At 42.9% G+C, this 21,494-nt stretch overlaps 1 protein-coding gene across 4 annotated transcripts in view; it reads right to left on the bottom strand.

Moving 5' to 3' along the window:
- The window catches only part of FOXP1 (forkhead box P1), a 371,654-nt gene that overhangs the window by 11,122 nt on the left and 339,038 nt on the right, over positions 1-21,494 (bottom strand). For 2 of the 4 annotated variants that reach the window (XM_066557818.1, XM_066557820.1), the window contains 5 exons: positions 15,918-16,001; positions 7,214-7,415; positions 7,043-7,122; positions 6,299-6,400; positions 1,511-1,632 (listed from right to left, as the gene is read on the bottom strand). In XM_066557818.1, coding sequence (XP_066413915.1) covers positions 1,511-1,632; positions 6,299-6,400; positions 7,043-7,122; positions 7,214-7,415; positions 15,918-16,001 — 590 coding nt within the window. The remainder of the gene's footprint in view (positions 1-1,510; positions 1,633-6,298; positions 6,401-7,042; positions 7,123-7,213; positions 7,416-15,917; positions 16,002-21,494) is intronic. The other 2 variants (XM_066557819.1, XM_066557822.1) reach the window with 1 other exon arrangement.

The following is a 21,494-nucleotide window of genomic DNA, read 5'->3' as shown; positions in this document are numbered from 1 at the left end:
CCATGGGCATGGAGGCTCAAGGGCAGGCAGAAACCACCGCGCTGCCCTGAAGGCGATTTTTAGTAAAAAGTATTCTGGTGTGCTATTTTGGACTCTTATTTTTGTCACCTTTACACAAGGGGCCAGATTTGAGGAAAAGGAATGGTGACCACGTGGGCTCTCTCTTTAGGAGGCATCCCAATATCACTGGTTTAATCAGGAGATAAAAAAAAAAAAAAATTAACAATTATGAAATAGAAACTGGGCAGAAAAAAATGTCAATGCAAAACATCCCCCAGAAGTTTTATCACTCACTGGGCATGTTTTTATCTTAATTTTATTCACGTGGGAATAAATTATGGTGAGCAGAGTCTTAACTGAGATCCTTGCACAGGGACCAGCAAGGATCAGTTGTCCAGGAGAGATGGCCTTCGAGTAAAGGTCAAAGAAAATCCCTCTGGGAAGCCCAGGAATATTGGTGCATGGTTGTTGTAGGCACACAGTGGCCTACTGATAATCTTTACAGCTGGTCTCATTGCATTTTCAAACTCATTAAAGTGAATTCAGCATTTCTGTCTTGTAAGTACCTTACATTTTCTGATTAGGAGTTGCAAAACAAAGCATACAATATAAAGCAAAGGAAAATAACAGAATTAAAACTTATCTGAAACCTTTCCTGGCATATATCTGTCTTCCTGACACGTCTACAGCAGTATATCTGTGCTAGCATGGATAATTACCTTAGTCTACATTGCTCTATAAATAAATGCTTTAACAAACATGTCGGAGTAGAGTTTTTACTACAGGCATTTGGATTATCAGAGTAGGACACACAAAATACACATAACAACCAAAAATTTAGTTTCTTTAGCAGCAAAGGTGATGACACTATTTTGTGAAATGCAAGTCTACATGAGATGGGTAAATCATGCAAAGCAAAGCAACAGCAGAAAAAAAAAATTAAAGCAAGTAAAAGCTCTTACTGTGCAACAAGCTCGCCAAAGTTTTCATCAGGGCAGTATTTTCGAGGACGGCCTCGTTGAATATGACGGCCACGTTTAAACTCTTCATCATCAACAGTCCAAAAGGACCCAAACTCATCCTCTACTCTGATAAAGCACTTATGCAGTGAGAGGTTGGTGCGAATGGCACCCTGGGACAAGAGCAGCAGCAAAGGAGATGAAGTGGAAACAAAGGGACACGGGATCGGGGACAGAACAGACATCAAATACAGGGAAAAGGAAAAAGAAAATAAAATGCAATAAGCATAAGCAAATGGTTTGTGAGGGTTAATATGCATTGCCACCTAAAAGCTACTAGCATGTGATGCAACAAACACCAAGCAAGCAGGGTCAGGGTACTGGTGGGCATACAAACAGTAGTGATGAGATGTTTGTCTTGGTTTCCCTTAACTGAGACAATGCGAAACCACCTGTGGTTGGTCTAACACCAGCTAGCAGCCAAAAGCCTCTACGTTAAACTGTAAGCATGATCCGAGCTAGGCTAAGAAGTTCAAACATGGTGGACATACCCACTGATCTTTTGTGGCCTTCGTTTTTGGAACTCTAGTTCATCCACTGTCCATACTGCCCCTTTAACGTTTTCTACTCGCACAAAACACTTGTGAAGACTAAGATTATGACGCACTGCATTCTGCAGCAAGTATAAAAGAGAAAACATTCAAAAACCTTCCATGAGAAAATGCTCATCATTGTCCAAGAACAGCAGCAGCACAGTCAGCTTGACAGTTCTCATTTTGCAATGTTAAGCCCCTTCCCCTCCCCGCACCCGCTCGCTTTCCCCAGCTCTTTACATCTTATTTTGCAAAGACAAAATAAATATGAAAGCTTAAACCTAAGATTAAAAATTCACGTTATTCTTATCAATTATCCCCAGAGTGACTGAGAACAGCCACAATTTTAAGCATGCATATTGTAGAATACAGCACATTTCATACAGAACACAAGAGGAACATTTCTTAAGACTTTTTCAGAACAAATATATATACGCCCTGCAAAGAGAAATTTCTCCCCTCCTGGAAAAGAAAGCAGTTAGAAAGAACAGAAAAGATTTTATGTAAGTACAGTCGACTGGATTTAGCTGTGAGGCACAGGAGCTGGTGTTGCTGCGGTTTCCCACAGCTGGGCTAATGTGATTCAGGTGCTGGACCTCCCTCCACACCCACAGCACGGGCCAGGGCCTCGGCAGCACCCCACCGGCCGGCCGGCACCAACTCCTGCCTCCACGGCTTGCTCTTATATGGAAGTTGGCTCCTATTTCTGGCAGACTACTGTAGTGACTGATCTGAGCCTCTGCCAAGTGAAAACATGAGGAGGGCTCTCTGAAACAAAGTGATAATATCCCCACAGCTCATCACCCAGAGGGACCCGTGCTCATGGCATCCAGCGCCTGAATGTCCACCCTGCAGCTCCATGCTGGGAAGGATGAGCGTGGCCAACCCCTCCAACGTGCTGAGACACAATGAGACACCTCACTAAGGCATGGCAAGCTCTTGGCTTTTCTGTCCCTGCTCCAGGGTGCTGAGAGCCTTGTTACTCCTCAAATGGAGTGCTATGCTTCGCCTCTGCTTCAGGAGTTTCCTGAGCAAATACCCTTCAACAACAGTTGGACCCAGTGTTCTTAAAGGCTTTTTCCAACCTAAAAGGCTCTATGATTCTACAAAGCCATTGTTCATGGAATTCATAGGAATTTGTACATGGAGCTTGTTCCCAGCACCGCTGAAAGGGGCTTGGGAAACAGGAAAAACAGAAGAAGCCATTTGCTGAAAATCTGCAGGCAAACAAACTCCATCCTCACTGGCACCATTGATTCAGTCAATCTGGTTGACTCGTTAGCAGGCACAAAGCCAGCCAAACACATGGCCTGGGTCTAGGCAACCAGGAGACGACAATTTTTTTTCCTTCCGGCATCTTCCTCTTCTTTTTTTTTTCATGAACATGGGGTCTGGATGGGGAAAGGGAGCTCTAGTAGTGAATGTCTAAATCACTGTGCAAACAAAGGGTAGCACAGAGCATTTGTCATGCAAATCAGGAGGCGGTGGTGTGTGTGCTGGGAGGGGAACACAAAGAGTCTTGTGCTCCCCCTCCAACTCCCTGCCATGCCTAGTGCAGTCCCCACACTCCCACCCTGGTAGGAGTGGAAGATTTGGGGCTTGAACTGCTGTTGCTCAGCAGATGCTTGAGTGCAAACACATCTCCTCTGGCTGTAGGTGCCTGATCCAGGCACTTCAGCTTTTCCACATCGATCTGCTTCTGAACTGGTGAAACAATAAACCTTAAATATGCTTTTCCTCTCAGCAAGGAAGAAATCTAGCAGAAAGTCAACCTGTCCATCAGGCCTGCTTATTTCTGCCCTTATTTTCTTCTTTCTGCTCTTATTTTTTAATGGGGTTTTTTTTTTCCCCTCCCACCTCTTCCAGATTTCAGTACTGTTGACATTTTTGGCAAAATCCCTGATTTTGAGGTGGAGGAAAAACATGTAAACGCCCCACACCTTACGAGCTGAAATCAGCCAGCTCAGCAACTGCTGGTGGGTGCCGCACTAGTGCAACCCGACACAGGGCTGCCGGCCCACATCTGGGTAACTCAGGCAGTTTCCTGTGAAAATGGGAACACTGTCAAGTCTGGAGCAAAATGTAAGAATAATAACGCTATTTCCCCCAGTGAAAGCTGATCTTGTGGTTCATACAGCAGTTGATCAAACGCACACGGCAAAGCCCAGCGAAGGGAGTCCTCAGAGTTTGTAAATATTCTCTAAAGACAGGGTTGAGCAGGAATATTTGTGTTTTTCTTTAAATAAATTTAATGTTGGAGAAATGCTTTACAGACTGTTCTTGTTCTCTTGAAGTCCATTTGCAACTGATGCTTAAGGCTGTGGGACAGGGCTCTTTGCTGGATATGTTGAGACAGAGAAGTTGAATATTTACAAGACATCCATGAAGTGTTGCCCTAATTTTCTATTTTCCATGTGATCACTTATTTAAGGAACTCATGCCAGAAAAAAAATTGTTGTGCTTCCCCTGCCTCTGGATACTTGCTATCTAACAGTTTTATGTGAACAATACCCCAACGTGTCAGAGCCACACCTGCAGCCTGTGCCTCATGGCTGTGACTCTGTGCCAGCAAATTACTCCAAAAAATATAAGCAAACAGACATTGCCTCTGACCTGTCAGAACCAGTTCACAATGCTGCACCAGCAATCAGCTTAACAGAAAAATTAGGAGCTATTATTGTAAAATTATATATTTACCTTGTTAAAAATATTTGTATGCAATCCACTTCTGCAGAAAAATTACCCTGAACATGCTTGAATGTAGTAAATGAAAGGGTTTGTTATTTTAATAACTGCTCAGGCTCTGCCATACTGCATTTTGGGAAAGAGGTTCAGTTTTTAAAGGTCTCTATTCTTGCACTTTATTGTGTTTTTGAAATAGGGCTCAGGGAAGCTTGTCCACACCAAACCCTGACCCTAAACTTGGGGAACAGTGACCCAAATGCCCCCTAAGCATTAGCTGAAGGTGAGCACAAATCAGCACATATATATTCAAATTATTCTGATTCTGCAATTAGCCCCTTGTGCTCGTTCTGCACCCCGTGGGCTTCCCGTCATGCCAATCCAGAGCTGCATTTTCATCCCTGCTGTTCCTGGGGGCTGGCAGAAATCTGAGCAGTCTCCAGCACAAAATCCTGCACTTCTCCAACCAGTTGTCTGTTTTGCTGGTGTTGGTGGATGTGGGGGTGAAGTTTTTCCTTCCTGTTACATAAGGCAGGACCTGGACACCTACATAAGGTCAAGGTGTCCAAGGAGGGATCTCCAAATGGCATCTGCCTCCCTGGGACACACAGTGCCTTTCCACAAGCCTGAGAATCTGCAGCTCAGCCTCTCTGATGTTCTTCTGTATCTGCACTGGCTCCCGGGACTGGGTTTTTTGGGATGCCAAAAGCTAATTCCCAAAACTAGGCTCACAGGAGATACAGCCAGGACTGCCTGCTGCCTTCTTCCACTCCTCCCTCCACTTCCCTTTGCTGCTGAACTAAATAGGATTTTTACTTTAGCACCCACACCTGCAGCTGCTGAAAAGCCCTACTGGAAGCACTCCAGCAGCAAAAGACAGGCAGGTCTAAAAGGATCTTAAATTAGGGAAAGTTAATTTCCTTTCTGGATAGTAAGGAAGCTGCAAAGTTGAACACTGCTCATGTTTTCCAACTGCAGGGAAGAATCAAAGCAGCAATCACAGAAAGTTTTCCTGAACTTAAGAGCTTCTAGACCAGGGTTAAAAACGTACAAAATTGTGCTGGGGTCTGAATGAAACGAAAACCATGCCACTAAAAACCAAGCTAACTTCCAAGGACCAATTTTAGCTCCATCCGCTGAAGGAATTAATCTTAAATGCAGGCTGGGACAGGAAAAACAGAAAGAGCTGATGGAACAGCATGTATGGGACCTATTCATACTACCTGGTCATTTGAAGTTGTTTAAAAACAACAGAGCTGTCTGGATTAAGAGAGATTCCAAGCACCAGGGTACAGTTTTTACAGCAACACAACATCCAGTTATTTGAATCATTCATTTGTGATTGCACTGGATTCAGAAGTCAATATGACTATTAAAGTTCTATATTTAAAGTGAGAGAGTGGGCCCCCAAAATACAGAATAAAATTAACTCCCCAAACCCCTCATCTAACAGTATGTGTTACAGTTATCAAAGGAAATTAAAGTGCAAAACCCCACGTCTTTTTCTGTTAAAGACATTTCTCATTGAGGAGCTTGCTTCTTGCATATTAAATTCAATAAGCTTCTGCTGTGTGATTAAAAAAAACAGAGAGGAAGTTTATAACAGCTGTTTATGTAGTTAAGAGTCAATCGACTGAGGAAAGAAATCCACTGATCTATAGATCCTAGGGAAAAAAATGGTTGTGATTAAAACCTGAATAGCTAAAAAGACGAATAGTATATCTTCTACTGACACGAGAACTTTACCTCTTTTTTTTTTTTTAATTTTCTAATATGTTCCGGCTGAAGAGCCTGAGTTTCCCTGCTCGTAGCAACCACACAGAGGAACTCATGGCATAATCACAGAACATAAAAGCCAATAATGGGGATTCAATTAGTGGTTTTCAAAGGCAGAGGAATTTTTTCTGCCAAATATCAAATTGTTCCTGCAGATAAGGCACCCGGCGCGTGTCACAACTGCCGATCTAAATTTTTCACGTCCCCACGTTGGGACAATTTATGTCATCAGCAAGGTCTGTTCTGTACATGGCAGAGAGCAAAGGCAGGAGGTGGGCTCAGCCTTACCTTCCACGTCGCCGCGTTGCGTCGGAAGTAGGCGAACATTCGCGTGAACCAGTTGTATATTTCGTTTAGTGTTAGCTGTTTTTCAGGAGATTCCAGGATGGCCTTGTGGAGCAAAGCGATTGCAAGATCAGTTACCAGCACACCAGTACAAAACACGCTCACAGTTTTACTTTGCCAGATACAAAAAAAAAAAAAGGGAAGAAAGGAAGAATGAAAAAGAAGAGATTTGGAGCAAGAAATCGAAAGGAGGGTTTTCACAATATGAACTAAGATTAATGGCTGTATTTAACAGTTCAATGGCAAAATTCAAAATGGAATTATCTAATTGTTTTGAGTTTTTATTTCTGTTTCCTTACAGAAATATTAATTTATTAGTCATTCATAAAGCAGAATCAAAGAGAAATGCAAAACATTTCACTAGCTGATTAAAGCTCAGTAATTATTTAGAGCTCAGATTAATTCTAGGGATCAGAGATTACTGTAGCTTGTGATAATTGACTTGCCATCTTTAAACAGGCTCATTTTCACTGTTGTGTGAAATGAATTTCCTAATAATCACATCGTATTGTAATACTTAATCAAAAGCAATTATGTTATATATTGCGGTTCTAAAAACCCTTATAGTAAAGGTTTGAGCATTTGAGCACGCTTACATCCAAAGGTTTGAAAATCTATTTAATCCAGCACATATAGGGAGATATACTTTTTTCCCTAATCCAGACGTGTGTGTTTGGCTCAGCTTACCTGTCTAATTAAAGATGCATACGTGAATGGTGGTCTAACTTCTGCGTTCTTATAAAATTCTTGGTTCTGGGCAATATCTGCTAAATAAGAGCAGTTGTTCTGTTATCATCGCAGCCCAACGCCGCCGGGCCGCGGGCGAAGGCGGGGGCTGTGCCAGCAGAACCCCGTTACCTGAAGAGATGGGGACGTTGTACTTGTCCGAGTACCGCCTCCGGATGGGCCCGACGTTGTGCATGCTCGTGGTAGTGATGACCGACGGTCCCTGCGTGACGGGAGTGATGGGCGCAGTCGGGGTGGTGGGAGTATGAGGTAAACTCTGCGGAGACGCCTCGGACGCGGTCTTGGACAGCGTGACGCTCGATACCAGATTCAGCTGCGGAGGGAAGGACGAGGGGGTTGTTACAAACAGCATTTCTGGATGGTTAAGGGCTGCAGAAGAAACCCTTGATACTGGAGCGTCCCTCAGTTATGAGCAGACACTGCAGCTTCAGCACAAAGTGCTGCTGTAACATCTCTGTTAAGAGCCAGCAAAGGGAAACAGATAATAATTACATATATACATCTCCAAATAGGTTTAAAAAACAGAGCAACATAGCCTGCTGCCTAAAGAACAAATCATGAATTTTTATCTAAATCTTAATGGAAGATCTCGCACAGTACATGATCATTTTAATATTTTACTTCAAGTTTCATTGTTTCACAGTCTAAACCCCACACCTCTCTGATTTCCATGCTATCATTATGCATGGCTTCTAATCAGTCTTCCTGGATATTTCATTGAAGGCATCAGGCTTAAAATAAAAGACAAGACTTTCCTAGGGACATGCTAGGGAGAAACACAATCTCTCTCTTCAGCATTTCGGCTTTTCTTTTTTTTTCCTCTCTGTTCATCCATTTTAAAAGCAAAGCCCAGAGTAGGTTAACACTGGAATAATTTAATTAATCACAGTGCATGAAATACTGCGAGCATTCAGCCCAGCACGAGTGGCACCACTCTGTTTTTCCCTCCTAGGATGGAAGGCATTGGTGTTACCTGCACGAAGCCTGGCCCCACTGGTGTGGCAGCGTGCCACAGCAGGCTGTAAAACACACCTGCCTCCAGGATTGGGTATCAAACCCAGCTCCAACCCGACTCTTTTCGATGCACAACCTATTTATATAACCAGCATCCACAATCCTCCCCAACCCTTTATTTCTGCCCTACAATGTCCTTTGAAAGATGATGCCCCATCCCAATAGGCTGCTGCTGCTGAAGTATTTTAAACAAACAATCCAATCCTTTAACTACAGCATCACGGAAGACGACCAAGAAAAGGGCCCTTTGACTACTTCCACATTTCCTTCCCTTAGGCGGTTTCACAAATAATATTGGTGAAATCCTGACCCCACTGAAGTCGGTAGCAAAATTCCTACTGAATTTAACAGGGCCAGAATTTTACAACTTTTGTTCATGATTAAAATTCCTTTTTTGCTAGACATTAAACCTTCTGAGATGAAGGCAAGGCACACGACGCAGCTATGCCCCCAAAATCTCATGTTTATCCATAAGGCACTGTATTAATTTTCCTTGTATGAAAGTAACCAGATAAGAAAACTCCTATTAGCATCCCTCATATGAGTTAATAGCCACAAATAATTTTCTTTTAAAAAATAATAGGATTTATCCCAAACAAAGGTAGTGGAAAATAAAGAGCTGTACTATTACAGAGAGGATACCAACACAAAAAGCCCATCGCCCACAGAAAGGGCTCAGCTGAGGGAAGATAAATTGTGATTGCTTGTCCTTCCTGACAGTGAGAAGGAGCTGAGGGAAACCCTAGCCACAAACTCCTGGCACAGCCCTGATGCTGCTGCTCCAAGGGAAGAAGGTGGTGAGCAGCAGACCTGCAAACACACACCTTTCTTTCCCTGCAGGGGCTTAGAAATTCCCTTGTCCTCCAGTGGGAAATATTTAACACTTCGTGGCAAAGCCAGGGAGTGTGAACACAGAGAGGGATGGTGAAGGTGGTGAAATGCAGGTATTGATCCCTGCTCCAGCCTGAACCACTACCTGCAGTCCGGAGTTTTAAACACCCCTGGTGCCATGCACTGCCACCATGTGCCACCCAGTCTGCTCGTTGACTGGCCTGATTTAAGGACACTGATTAGGGACATATATACATAGTAATGTCTCCCTGTTATCCATCTATCCATCTATTACATATGATAAAAGGACCAGTGATGATAATAATAGTGCAACTGACAGGTCTCACCATGAAATTAAATCTACTGTATTTTATCTCAGTTTCTAAATGGACATTTTAACAGTCCAATAACTGCGAGGAAATCTGCATCAATTTTAAGTGCCCTTCTCAGTGCAGGCTCGGCAGCCGGGCCCTCCCGTTGGAAAGATCACTGCTCCTGTTTCATCATTACGGCTCCCAACTACTCCATTTCAAAAGAGCCCCCTTCCTTTTTCAGCATGTAAAAACTTAACATTTACTCTGTTTCTACTAGGGAAGCTTGAGAAAGGATCCACAAAGGTCAGCATTCCCTGCTTAAAGAATCTGAATCGAGTTAAATTTCTTTAGGCTTTACAGCATAGGTAGTGATGAGGAATAAACACAGAAGAGGACGAGCAAAGGGGGGGGGCTTTAACAGGCTTGACAAATGACACTGTGATTCACACCCACTGCTGGGCTGCCACTAATAAGCTACAGAGGAAGCAGCCAATCTCAGCTAATTACCAGATAAAATTGTATTGTAAGGACTCTAATTAGGAGATGCTTATGGAGGTGATCTAATGATTAAACGCTGCATCCAAGTGACCCCACCATCAATGTGCAGTGGTGCAAGATGTCACCGGAATATTTTGTAGAAACAGTAATTTTATTTCAAGGAGGGGAGGCAGTAATATTTGTAATAATGGCTATGAGGTAAACTAATTAAAAGACAGTTCCTAAAGGAAGACTGTGGCTTTGAGCAGCTGTGGCCGTTCCAAAACAAAGTGCCAAATCTCAACAGAGGAGCTGCAGTCAAGTGGAAAATTTCTGCCTGACCTCTGCTCTCGCTATTAATTTGCAGGAAACCTAATGACACATATACATATTCCCACAAAATTGTTCTAATTGCTAATTTGCCAAAGGAGCCCAGTTTCCAAATTAAACATGACTGCAGTCTGTGAGGAAAGAGAGAACAAAAAGCTGGAACGCAGCGAGTCTGCCGCGTTTCACCTCCGACGACCATTTGTGAGCCTGAACCAACAAGTTAATGAAACACGACCTTGTCCATCGCTAGCGAAGTTTTTCCGTTTTCCGTGTTTTATTTGATGACACTCTCCTCTTCCAGCTGGGTTCCCCAAACCCGAGCCAGGGTGAGGGAGGAGAGGGCTGCACTCCCTCCACAGCCTTTCGCTGCCGCTTCCTTTGTTGCGTCGATAGCGCCAAGGCTGAAAAATCGGTTGTGAATTAGAGCAGAATAACAAATTATGAATGGTGTTGGTTTTGTTGCCATCTTGAATTATTAATCTGAATGGTAAACTATTAAATCTTAATATTGGCGTCAATTAGAAACGTGGAAGCGGCTGTGGATGACTGTGCAGGGCAAAGATCAGGGAGGGACCAGGCTGGGAGGGTTTCTTTTCCTGATGGAAACTCTACATGGTTTCTGCCTGTTTGCATTTGCTATTTAAAAACAAGTTACTATGATTAGAAAAGTTGTTCGCATTGGTATTTTGTACACAGGCTGTTTCCCACATACCGTAATTTTTGGATGAGTATCACTGCTGGCAGAGGGGAAGGAACCCAAGCCACAGAGTGAGCACTTCAACAAGCAAGAACTCTTGCACTGCAGCAATGTGGGCACTCAGAGTTCACCCCTGCACCAAGGAGTTAAAATGTTTTTGTAATATTTGTCCTGGGAATGGGGGGAGGGAGGATTTCCTCCAGCCTTTAAAAAACAACCAAACCCAAAAATAATAATTAAAAAAAACCCAAAAAACCACCAAAAAAACCTAATAGAAAACACACCAAATCTCACAACAGTTGTTAAGTCCTAAAATTCTGGAAATTCAATCACTGAACTTTTTTGATTGCTTTGTTGAGTTTTGGTTTTCTAGAATATTTCCTCACACTGATTTGACTTGGTCATTCATAACTGCAATAATTGTTTCAGTGCTCAATATCCTGCTTAGGACTTTATTATTAACGTTCCCTTTCAAGAAATAGTCATGTCTCCCTATTAAAGGTGAAAACAGAGCAATTTGCTTTTTTTCTTTAGATATAAACAAGGCAGAGGTAACCCATGCTATTACCCAGTTTAGAAAACCAGATTTCCAGTTAGTGGCTCTCCCACTAGGACTAAGTCTGATTTCTTTTTGTGTAAATATTTTACATGACAATAGTGGCTGCACATGAAATAGCACTGAAACTCTTTTAAAAAAGGGGAAAAAAAGTTTCTAAGGGTCACAGTGAGGCCATACCCAGTGACTCCCCTGCAATGGGTACTGCTGCTCTGGGCCCAGCTGGGTTTGGGGATTTATCTGCACTGAACTCCTGGGACTGAAATATTTTAGACAAGAAACTCCTTTTCTTGACATTGAGGGCGAGAGTGAGAAAGTGAATACTGGGCCTAAAACTTTGTTCATTGCTGTGTCTTCCTCTCCCTATTTCAGCCTGGACACATCAGTGTATTGGATGCAGAGCCTTGCAGGCAGCAATCACTTAGCAGGTGTTGTTATTGGCAGGAATACTAAGGAAACTGAAGCTGAGGAGTGAGACTTAATGAAAACCAGTATATAAAAACAGCTTTTGTTGTGCTTGAGAATCTCTCTTTATTGCTGCATATCGTTATTTTTTCAAACTATAAAGTATGGCTACAGCAGCTAAAATGCTCAGTCATTACCTCAACAGTTAAAAGACTTTTTTTTTTTAATGCTTTGTTATTACAGTTGCTAAAAACAGTATTTCAAAACAATCATAACTGTTATGGTTATGGTAAAAAAAATACATTAAAGAAGGGATATCTAACAGTGCATCTTATTTAAAGCGCCAGAAGGGCCTTTAAAAGTTTTGTGTCTATTTTTAAAAGATAGTTATAGCACCTAGTATGAAGAATTACTTGTTGGTTGATGCTTTTTCCTTCTCCTTCCCTTCCTATGAACTTCGACACAAGTTAATCCTCCCAGAAGAAAGCACATTTCCATTTGAAGCTATTATGCTGATGGCTAACACCAATGAAAACAGTGTGTCGGGGGGGTACCTTAATAGAAAAACCAGGATTGACAGTTCTTGAGAAATCGCTGTTCCGGCTTTTGTGTTGTGGTTTTGTTTTTTTACCTTGAAAAAAAGTTCACCTTACCAAAACACATCACAGCTTATTCTATCTCATGGCTTTGTTCTGACTTTACTCAGTCAGAACAACACCACTTTTTGGTGGCCCCTCAGTCCCACCAAAACAACTCATGTAGCACGGATGGGACAGCACTGCCTGCTCCAAGTGCTGAGCTCTGAGATAGTTCCATTTTCTTTTGAACTGCTGCTGTTGGGGATTTGCATTATAAAGCTGGGTGTTTTTAAAGGTGATCCTGAGCACTGCCCCAGTTCCTGGGATGTTCCCCTGCACCCCAGACCCCTTCCTGCCTGCCCAGCAGCCCCTGGGGAGCAGCACCAGACACCGACAGCACCTCCCTGCCCACGGAGTCTGCCAATGATTTCGGCCACCACCACTACGCCACACAGGAATGTGCTTAAATCTCATCGACTTTAGTAGGACTAGAGAGCTTTACTGAGCAGATTTCTTGGTGGGCTGAAATGCAGGGGCCACTCCACCACCCCTGCCAAGCTCAAACTTACTGCAAAGAGCTAAAGACACCCAAAGGTGGGGATGGGATGGAAGGACATGGCTAAATCAGACAAGCAACCCTTCCCCAGAGCTGGGTGGGTTTTGAATTGATGCACAACTCTGAAAACTCGGCTGTGGTCCAGCTGGTCCAGACTGGTCCAACACCACACACTCAACTACTGTCTGAAGCCCAGAAGGCAAAGATGGCACAAGTGGTCAGTGTGGATTACAAATGGCACATGGTTAACACAGATGCTCATGTACCCTCTTACCTGCCAGTAACAAAATAGTTTAAAAAAAGCATTAAGATCCTTTAAGCAGAGTAAAAACATTTCCTCAGTCATGAAAAGGCTGTAATTTTAAATCCCAACTCACTGCTATGTTCGGATTTGCAGATGCTTTTTCCTTTAAAATTACCGAAGTACCATAATATATTAGTTCTAACACACACCTTGCATTAGTTACGTTGGCAGAAAAAAATTAATTACTGGATGTAAAGACTACTTTGCAGTGCAATAATGGTCATCAGATCTTTTTACCAAAGTCCTATCCCACTGAGTTGAAAGGACGAGGGTCTAGCAGAGTCTATGCAATGCCTGTGTATTTTTTTCACTAGGAAAGCACAATTTATGCAAAACACTATACTTCTACATTTTATAATTAATTTTCAAATGCTTCACCTATACATATTTTAATAATTTCTGATTTATCAGATGGTATCTATAATAAATTTTTCTATATTTCAATAAATGAAAAGAAGGCAGTTTCAATCCAACAACAGAGTGCCACACAATATAGGCCTGTCAGGCACCAATTTTTACTTCTAACATGTAAGTTAAAGGATAAGGAATTTATAATGCTGCCTGTGAACGAAACCACTTTTCATACACAAATGTGATCTTTTTTTTTCCAAAGGGTAATACAACAGTACATTTACATAAACTAATCCAAACAATCTATGTATTTGACAATGGCAAACCTCACACAGACTGCCTATTGTTGGTTTACATCTTGGAGTTCTTTATGTTGGCTTGTAACACTGCTCTAGCTGTCAAAGGTTTGACTTGGACTCTAAATAAATGGTTATAGAAGTGCTGTGCAGCGATATTGGACTTCTTTGCAAAAGAAAACCTGCTGTGTATGAATTCAAAAGCTATTAATTTTTCAGTCAAAAATATTCATGCCTATTTCTTTTAATAAAGAAACACTGTGCTGAGCAACTGAGAGATAATGTTGACTAGTGGTACAGAATTTTCAATAGAGCAGTTAAAAATAAATTTAGTAGGAGGTCCCCAACAAAGCTATAATTTTCCAGAATGTAAAACATTTTTAATACTAATCAAGACAGCCCTTTTCCCCCTGCGTTCACGGGTTTTTCTCCTCTGCTTTTCCCTGTTTATTAGCTGTTAACACTAATCTTCATGGCGACACCCTGGTATCTCTGTAGCCTACAAGACCCTCCAGAGCTCCCTGCCCTCGGCGGCCCGGCATCGATCACCAGCAGCCCTGCCAAACACCGCTCGCCTTCTGATGATTTCCTCCCTTCAGTTTGTAATCCTTCCTCCTGAGGGGCACTGCTGTTATGAAAGGCCTCAAGGCAGAGTGCTTTGAGACTCCCAGATTATTCCGCTGTTTTAATTTTTAATCCAGTAAGAGCTATAGAAACCAAACCTCCTCCCCATTCTGTTGGGTCTACACACTTTGCCAACAATGCGCTGAAGCATTTGCATTCGGGCTGGGATGGATGTGAGGAAATAGAAGAATGCTATTTTTACAGACACTGCCAGTAGTTTCTACTCTAGAGGGCTGGTGTACACCAGATCAAGCAATTTTAGGCATCTCAACAGCTTAAATGGAAGGGTTTGTACCTACCATTCAACTCTTTCCAAAAAGGCAAGGAAGTTTCCCGTTGACTATGACATCTGCTCCAGTGTTACTGAATAGCCTGCAATTTTCTATCTAGTAGCCTCCCTATGCACTTCTGCAGCCATTTATTTCCAACTACATGGAAACTGAGAAATCCTTTTCTAGTAAAAATGTGTGCGCGAAGTGTTTAATGATTTTATGTTCTCTATCTCTGTAATGTGTTCTGTTTCAGACATTAATTTTGTCTACCAACTGCATCTTGGCAGGCTACCATATTTGCTGGGTTAATAGTCTGACTCCTTTTTATTTCTATCACCATAAATCACACATATATGGGTGTGTGTTTGCTTTATTTATAGAAAAAAAATCAGTCAAAACAGATAAACCAATACTTTGTCATTATGCTGCATCATTGCATATTGATTAAAATTGCTGGTACTAACTATAGATTGTCAACGCTCAATTAATTTTCACACAATGACTCAAAGCAAAATCAAATAAAGCCAGTGTACCTTTAAATCTTACAAATCTTAAAATCAAGAAGCAAAGCACTCTCTCCATTTTGAATAATCATTGGAAGCTCCCAGGAACATTTTCAGCATTAAGAGGCTGATAGAAAACAACAGCTGAAGAAGAGTCATTTCAGTCAGGGAAGGAGATGGGGGATTTTCTTGGGTTTGAGGGTAACCAGGAGTTTTCTTGGGCTGCAAAGCCACTTGCTTCCCCTACTCCCCCTTCTTCAAAGAGCAATCTGGGGTAGAGGAGGTTTCCCTTCTCAGTTTCAACAGTATAAAACCTGATACCGGGTAACTGTGATTATCATCAGAACGTGCAGTTAAGAGTCACTTCTACAGTAAATGTCTGTCAGACTGGGAGAAAGCAAAATAAATATACTACATATAATTTAATTATGACTCCTTCCTAACACTTCCTAAGATTTCATCCAAGTCAGACTGATGCAAAGTGACTAACATGAGGCCAGAAAAAGGCCCAATGCATCAGCTTTGGAACCAAACTGGACTTTGAAACTCCCTGAAGAGAGGGGGATGACAAAACCTGACTTCCCATCTCCTCCCCACACCCAGCTCTGAAATGGGCCAGGCTCCACAGGAGGGGCTCCAGTGGGGAACAGGAAAGAGAGGTTTGTTGTGAGGTTTGGTTTTTGCTTTCAGCACAGTTCAGTACTTACGGGCTGAGGGGTGGCTTTTGGTTCAGTTGACTTCACATGCAGGTGTGTCATCATGGCTTGCAGGCGCTCTTTATCTTTTGCAAGCTGGAAGGGGAGAGGAAAAAAAAAATATCCTCTGTTAGTCGTACAAATAAAACCCAGCCTCTGCTTATTTCTAATTAAACAGCTGGCACCGAGGCATGAGACAGAAGAGTTTTATTGCTGAGTAGTTTGGAAATTGTATATGGGCTATTTGTGAGGTAAAGCCAATGTGTGGTGCTGGGTGTCACCCTTTCCCAAAGCAAAATGCATTAGCCCTCGAGTGAGAAGAGCTAGACCTGCTGGCACCAAGAGCTTCACTCCAGCCTTGACAGCTAAAAGACAACAGTGAATCATGTTTATTAACCAGCCCCACTCCAGCTCGGGAGGCTCAGCAGAAGGAAAGCAAGGCAGCGGGTCTAGGATGCGTTTTCCTTCTCTCAGAGCACAGAACAAGTGGCACAGATGGGCTGTGGCTTTATGTCAACCACAGGCATTGTGGCACATGCAACGAGCACAGCTGGGGTGGTTAACCTCATGGGGCACCTCCACAGGGCTCTGCAGGAAGCCTTGGGTCCAAAAGCACCTTGATTTGACTTGAGGAGGTGGCAGAGCCCTCCATAGGTCACCCTGGGAAGCCAGGCTGGGCACCTGAGCAGGGCCACCCTGAGCATGGGGCAGGACCTGCTGTGGGAGCTGCCAGCATCCCTCTGGCTGAGGGCAGTGGGGTGGGAAAGGCTGAAAGCAGCAGTAATCACCCCAAACTACTCATCCCTGGGCACCCAATGCCACAGGACTCATGCTGTCACATCCTTTCACATCAGCCACTTCAGGCCCAAGAGTTGGGGTGAAGCCCCTGCTCTCTTGTATTTTATGGTTGAGACCCACACAGCTGGAATCTCTGGATCACTGGTATGCATCCATAGCCTGGTCAGCTTCCCAAAGCCTTTCAATGCACTGGACAGACACTAAATTTCAATATTTTTGGAAACAAGGAATTTTTTTTCAATGTGTGAATGGGACTTTTTTCCAGCTGCTCTTCAAAAAAAATTACAGTGGAAAGATATTAAGAATACTAATGAAAAAGGGGTGTTGTTAATCTGCATGCTGAACATAAAGGTTGCTGCTTCCAAGAAGACCTGAATCAGGTTCTTACAAATGCCAGTTTTTGCAGAGCTTAGTTTTTGCTTTAGACAAGCCAGATTCCTGGTGCCAAGAGGAGAACTGTGCTCACATTCCAGCAAAACTTAAAATAACCTGCCCACCTTATCACCATCATCTGTTTGTAGCAGTAAAGTGGGGCTAAGTGTATATAAAAGGAGAGTTGATCATAAATCTCCACTCATAGCCTTATGGCCAAGGTTGTCCTGCTCTTTGCAAGGCGAGGGGTTTGAGATTGTGCCATGATGGGATAAAACTTGGCACTGAAGTTTCCAAGACAGGAATGAAATAAAGGGAAAAAATGGTGTCACTGGACTTTTCAAATGGCTCCTCTTGTTTTGGTCAAAAACCTCAACGGCAAGAGAGAAAACCTGACACCTATGGCAGATCTGCAATCTCATCCTGATCTGAGCTGGACACTTCACAGGAGAGCTGAGGGCAGCAACAGGCTCTTATCTCAGTGCTGCAGCAGGAACTTCTCCCTCTGAGAGTCCTCTGAGAACCTCTCCAGAGAAAGGAGAGGGCTCACCCTCAGCTGCTGTGCTTCATACAAAACAAATTAAGCCAAGAAATAGCGGTGCTCTCGGCGCAGCTCTGTTGTGCAATCCCTCATTCCGAGCAGTCTCCGGGCACACGGGCTGCTTGGCGGGGTCATCTGTGCATTAAATTCTGGTCTGCAGGCTACTGCAGAAGAACAACATCTCGTAGCCAAAATAAATAAAAGGCAGGCACCTGAGAGCTTCCTGCCAGCCCCGGCGCAGCAGCAGGAGGGAATGGCAACCGGGCAGCACAGGGCACACCCTGCCGTGCTTCCTCCAGCCCCCATAGCGAGGGAGAGGGAAAAGGGAGAGGGGAGAGGGAGAGGGGCACCTCCCTCCCACTGCCAGGTCCTTGTTTGTAGTGTTTCCACTCATCGTCTCAGCAATGCTTTTAACGCTGAATCTGGTGGATGGAGGTTATTAAAGATCCTCTCGACATTTCAGGCAGACACACGCTAGCATTTTGTCATAGTCTAGGAATTCAAACACTCACCCAGTTAGGCAGGAGTTTAAATTATGAAAAATAGAGGTCTCTCGGTTTCAAAGCACTGAAGAGAAGTAAAAAAATCTGAAGAATTTCTTTAAACTGTTTTTCCCTTAGGTCAGGAAGCAGTAGTGATATAAAGCTAGAGTGTCACTAGTAGCCCCTCTGGTCAGTGGGGTCAAACAAAAGAAGCCATGGGGGATTGCTCAGCCACTGGTGGAAGCAAATTCTCACTGGTGGCAATGACTAGAGTGTAGATGGTCCAGAAATGGGCATTAATAGTCAACAGGCAGGAAAATGCTCTAGATCTACTGATAATGTTGTTGGGCAAGGACAGTTCTGACATGGAGGTAAGAATCTGCTCCATACATGGGCCTGAGGAACACAACAGAGTCCCATCTGAAGCTTCCTTCTTTCTTCCTATACCCATTTGGAAAACTCTGCATGGTGGAAATTTTCAGACAGCCATCCAATACTCCATGATAAGCCTGATTTTGTGAGACTTCCTTCACCTCTGGATGTACAATGTGAGTGCCTAGCTACGGTTCCACCAAAAATACATCCAGAGGAAGGTACAAGCCCTGCAAATGTGGACACTAAGACACACAGCTTGCCCTGGAGAGGTTAAATCCTAAAACTATACCAGTAGGAAAGGCAGGAGAGGGAAGCACAGAAAGCAGAGGCCATAAGGGGGTCCAGACAAGGCAGTGACCAAGGAGCAATTGGAAAGGCATTAGAAATACAGGTGATGAAGAAATTGTACAGGAGGAAAACCAGACAAAAAAAATAAAGACAAGAATCAGGAATGGGAAAATGAAAACCCAGTGGGGGCATTCAACAGGAACGGGAGAGCACTTCAGCAGCAGGATTTTGGACAGACCAAGGACAAAAGAGAAGGAAGCCACTCACAGGCAGTGCAAGAGGCAGCCAAAACACAGCCCCTCCCATTCCGTGCTTGGTTGGCCTGTGCACTAGAAAGGTTTAGAATCCATGTGCCAATGGATGCTGCAGGAAAACAGACCCAAGCAGCGTTTTCACTGCACTGAAAATGGCCAGCTGCCTTCGTTTTCTTCCATTAGGAGACACTTCTCTAGATTCATCACAGCCCTGTTGCTATCCTGAAATGTTTTCCCCCTCAAAGGTAGCAAAAGGGATATCCTATTCCAGCTAACAACTAGCTAAGGACAGGGATATGTTCCTGTGTTTGTGTTTTACTCAGCAGCACAATCTTCACTATTTATAATGGCAAAAAGTGATCTTGTCATGATGGTTTAAACAAAGCAAAATGTGAGAAGATTTCTACCTTGCCTGTGATTTTTGAAGTATGTTTGTGATGGAAATGCTAAGACCAAACTTCAAGATTTCTGCTAAGGGCCATTTGCAATCAAACACAAAACAGATTTGACCTGTTTCTTTCCAAAATGTTGATTAAAAATTACTTTAGAAGATATTACACTTATCTCTAATGCTGATAAAACTATAGTGAGTAAAGTAACAGCATAAGCAACAACAACAAAACGATAGCATTTGGGTCCATGACGCTCAAAACCTGGAGAATATCCCTCAGGTGAAATGAATTTGTTTTGGTGGAGCTGTACATGCATTAAATGGTGGGAAATGCAGATCTTGCCCTGGACCCTGAAGCTGGTAATTCCCAGGTGCACTGTAAGGCAAAGCTGCTCACCAGTGCTGTTGATCAGGGGCAAAGGCTGTGGGCCCCTTTTCTATCTAACTCACAAAACTCAGTCTGCAGAAGGTCTCTCATCACTCTGTTGGTAACTGCTCCACAGCCTGAGGGTCAGCTCAATGGTCCTCAGACCACATCACTGAACACCCCACTGCTGGGCACCACACTCTTGTCTTGTTATGGTTCTGTGCAAAACCAGGCCACAGACAGGCAAGCTAGGGACTGGAGGGCAAATCCTTCCACATCATTAGGGGCTTTTCTGAACTATCAGAGGACTGATACAGGATGAAAGGAGGGGAAGAAGAGGGAAGCTTCAGGTAAATTTGAGGAGCTGGACCACCCTGCTCCTCCTGCACCTGTCCTTGCAGGCCAATGCAGAGATGGCCTCGCTTTGTCATCAACACTCCTGCCTAAACTAGGCCTCCAGTTCAACCTACCTACCCTGCTCATATGATTGTTAAATCCAGAACTTTCTGGCCTCACACCACTTTGAAATTATGGTCTTGTCCTGTGGACCTTATGCTGCCTTCCCTTGCAATGACTCTGAGCATTGGCAGCACTAAATGGGTGTGAAGCTGTAACTATAACTCATTTAGAGCAATTAGCAGAATGCACTGCTGATAAACCTTTCAAAAATATTGGCATGGGCTTAGGGAGAGGTGTCTCTCTGTCCTGTCCCTGTTCAACACAGGGCATCCTCCTGTAGTTCCATTTCCAGTGACTGTGGGAGAGAAGGATTAATGCTTTCCAAGCTGACTGTAACTGAAGAATCTAGATTACCTTCAGCCTCAATATTACTGCACCTTGGTGAAAGATTATCTCATATCTCAGTTTACCAGGAAGACTGTAGATTTTTATTTTTCTTTTCCTAATTCCCAAGAAACTTGTTAAAATAACAGACCATTTCTCATAACATTTTCTGCAAGACTCTGATATTTTATGACTGGTAGTTTGATTTTTATAAAACTTGTATTAAAATAGTTTATATTGCTTCAGTTAATAGTGAAACAGTGTCATGACCAGCATGTTCCTGAAAGTAAAATTTAGGAAATATCTATGAAAGAAAAAGGGTAATTTGTAAGATAAGAAGATAAAAAGCATTTTTTTAAAAATGCTTATCTTGAAAAGTAACAACAAGAAGTTTAAGTGTGGTTTTGCTGATTTTTCTCTCCAACTATTTGAAGCTATAAATGACTTAACTCAGTAAAATTCCAAATGTAATTATCTTCTGTACTTAGCCCAAGGCTTCCCATATATCTCTACACTGCTGTCTTGCATACCAAATAGGTTTTTCAATAGCTGGTAACTATATAATGTACAACATTGTTTTAATTTCCCCTTCTTTGCTAACCTCTTGCCTACACACAGACACACTGTCACAGCAACCCAGCCAGAGCAGCAAGGTGCAGGGAGACAGAAAGGACTCAGAAGCATTTGGAAAGGCAATTACACAAATAGCTCATACTTTTGCATCACAATCAATATATTCCAATTTACCTCCTTTTGGCAGTTTGCAAAAAAAAATTAATTTCTACAAACGGCAAAAAAAAGAGTAGTAGTAATAATAATAATAATAATAATAAGTAATAATAATAATAGAACAACATGGAGAGTATTAGTACATGAAAGACCACCAAACAAGCCAGGTCATGCAGCGTTTGGAAATAAACATCAACCATTTCCCCCGT

The sequence above is a fragment of the Molothrus aeneus genome, chromosome 12 (genome assembly GCF_037042795.1).
Source record: "Molothrus aeneus isolate 106 chromosome 12, BPBGC_Maene_1.0, whole genome shotgun sequence".
Taxonomy (NCBI): Eukaryota; Metazoa; Chordata; class Aves; order Passeriformes; family Icteridae; genus Molothrus; species Molothrus aeneus.
Note: the sequence above shows the minus strand (reverse complement) of the source record. Positions and strands in the feature narration are given on the sequence as shown.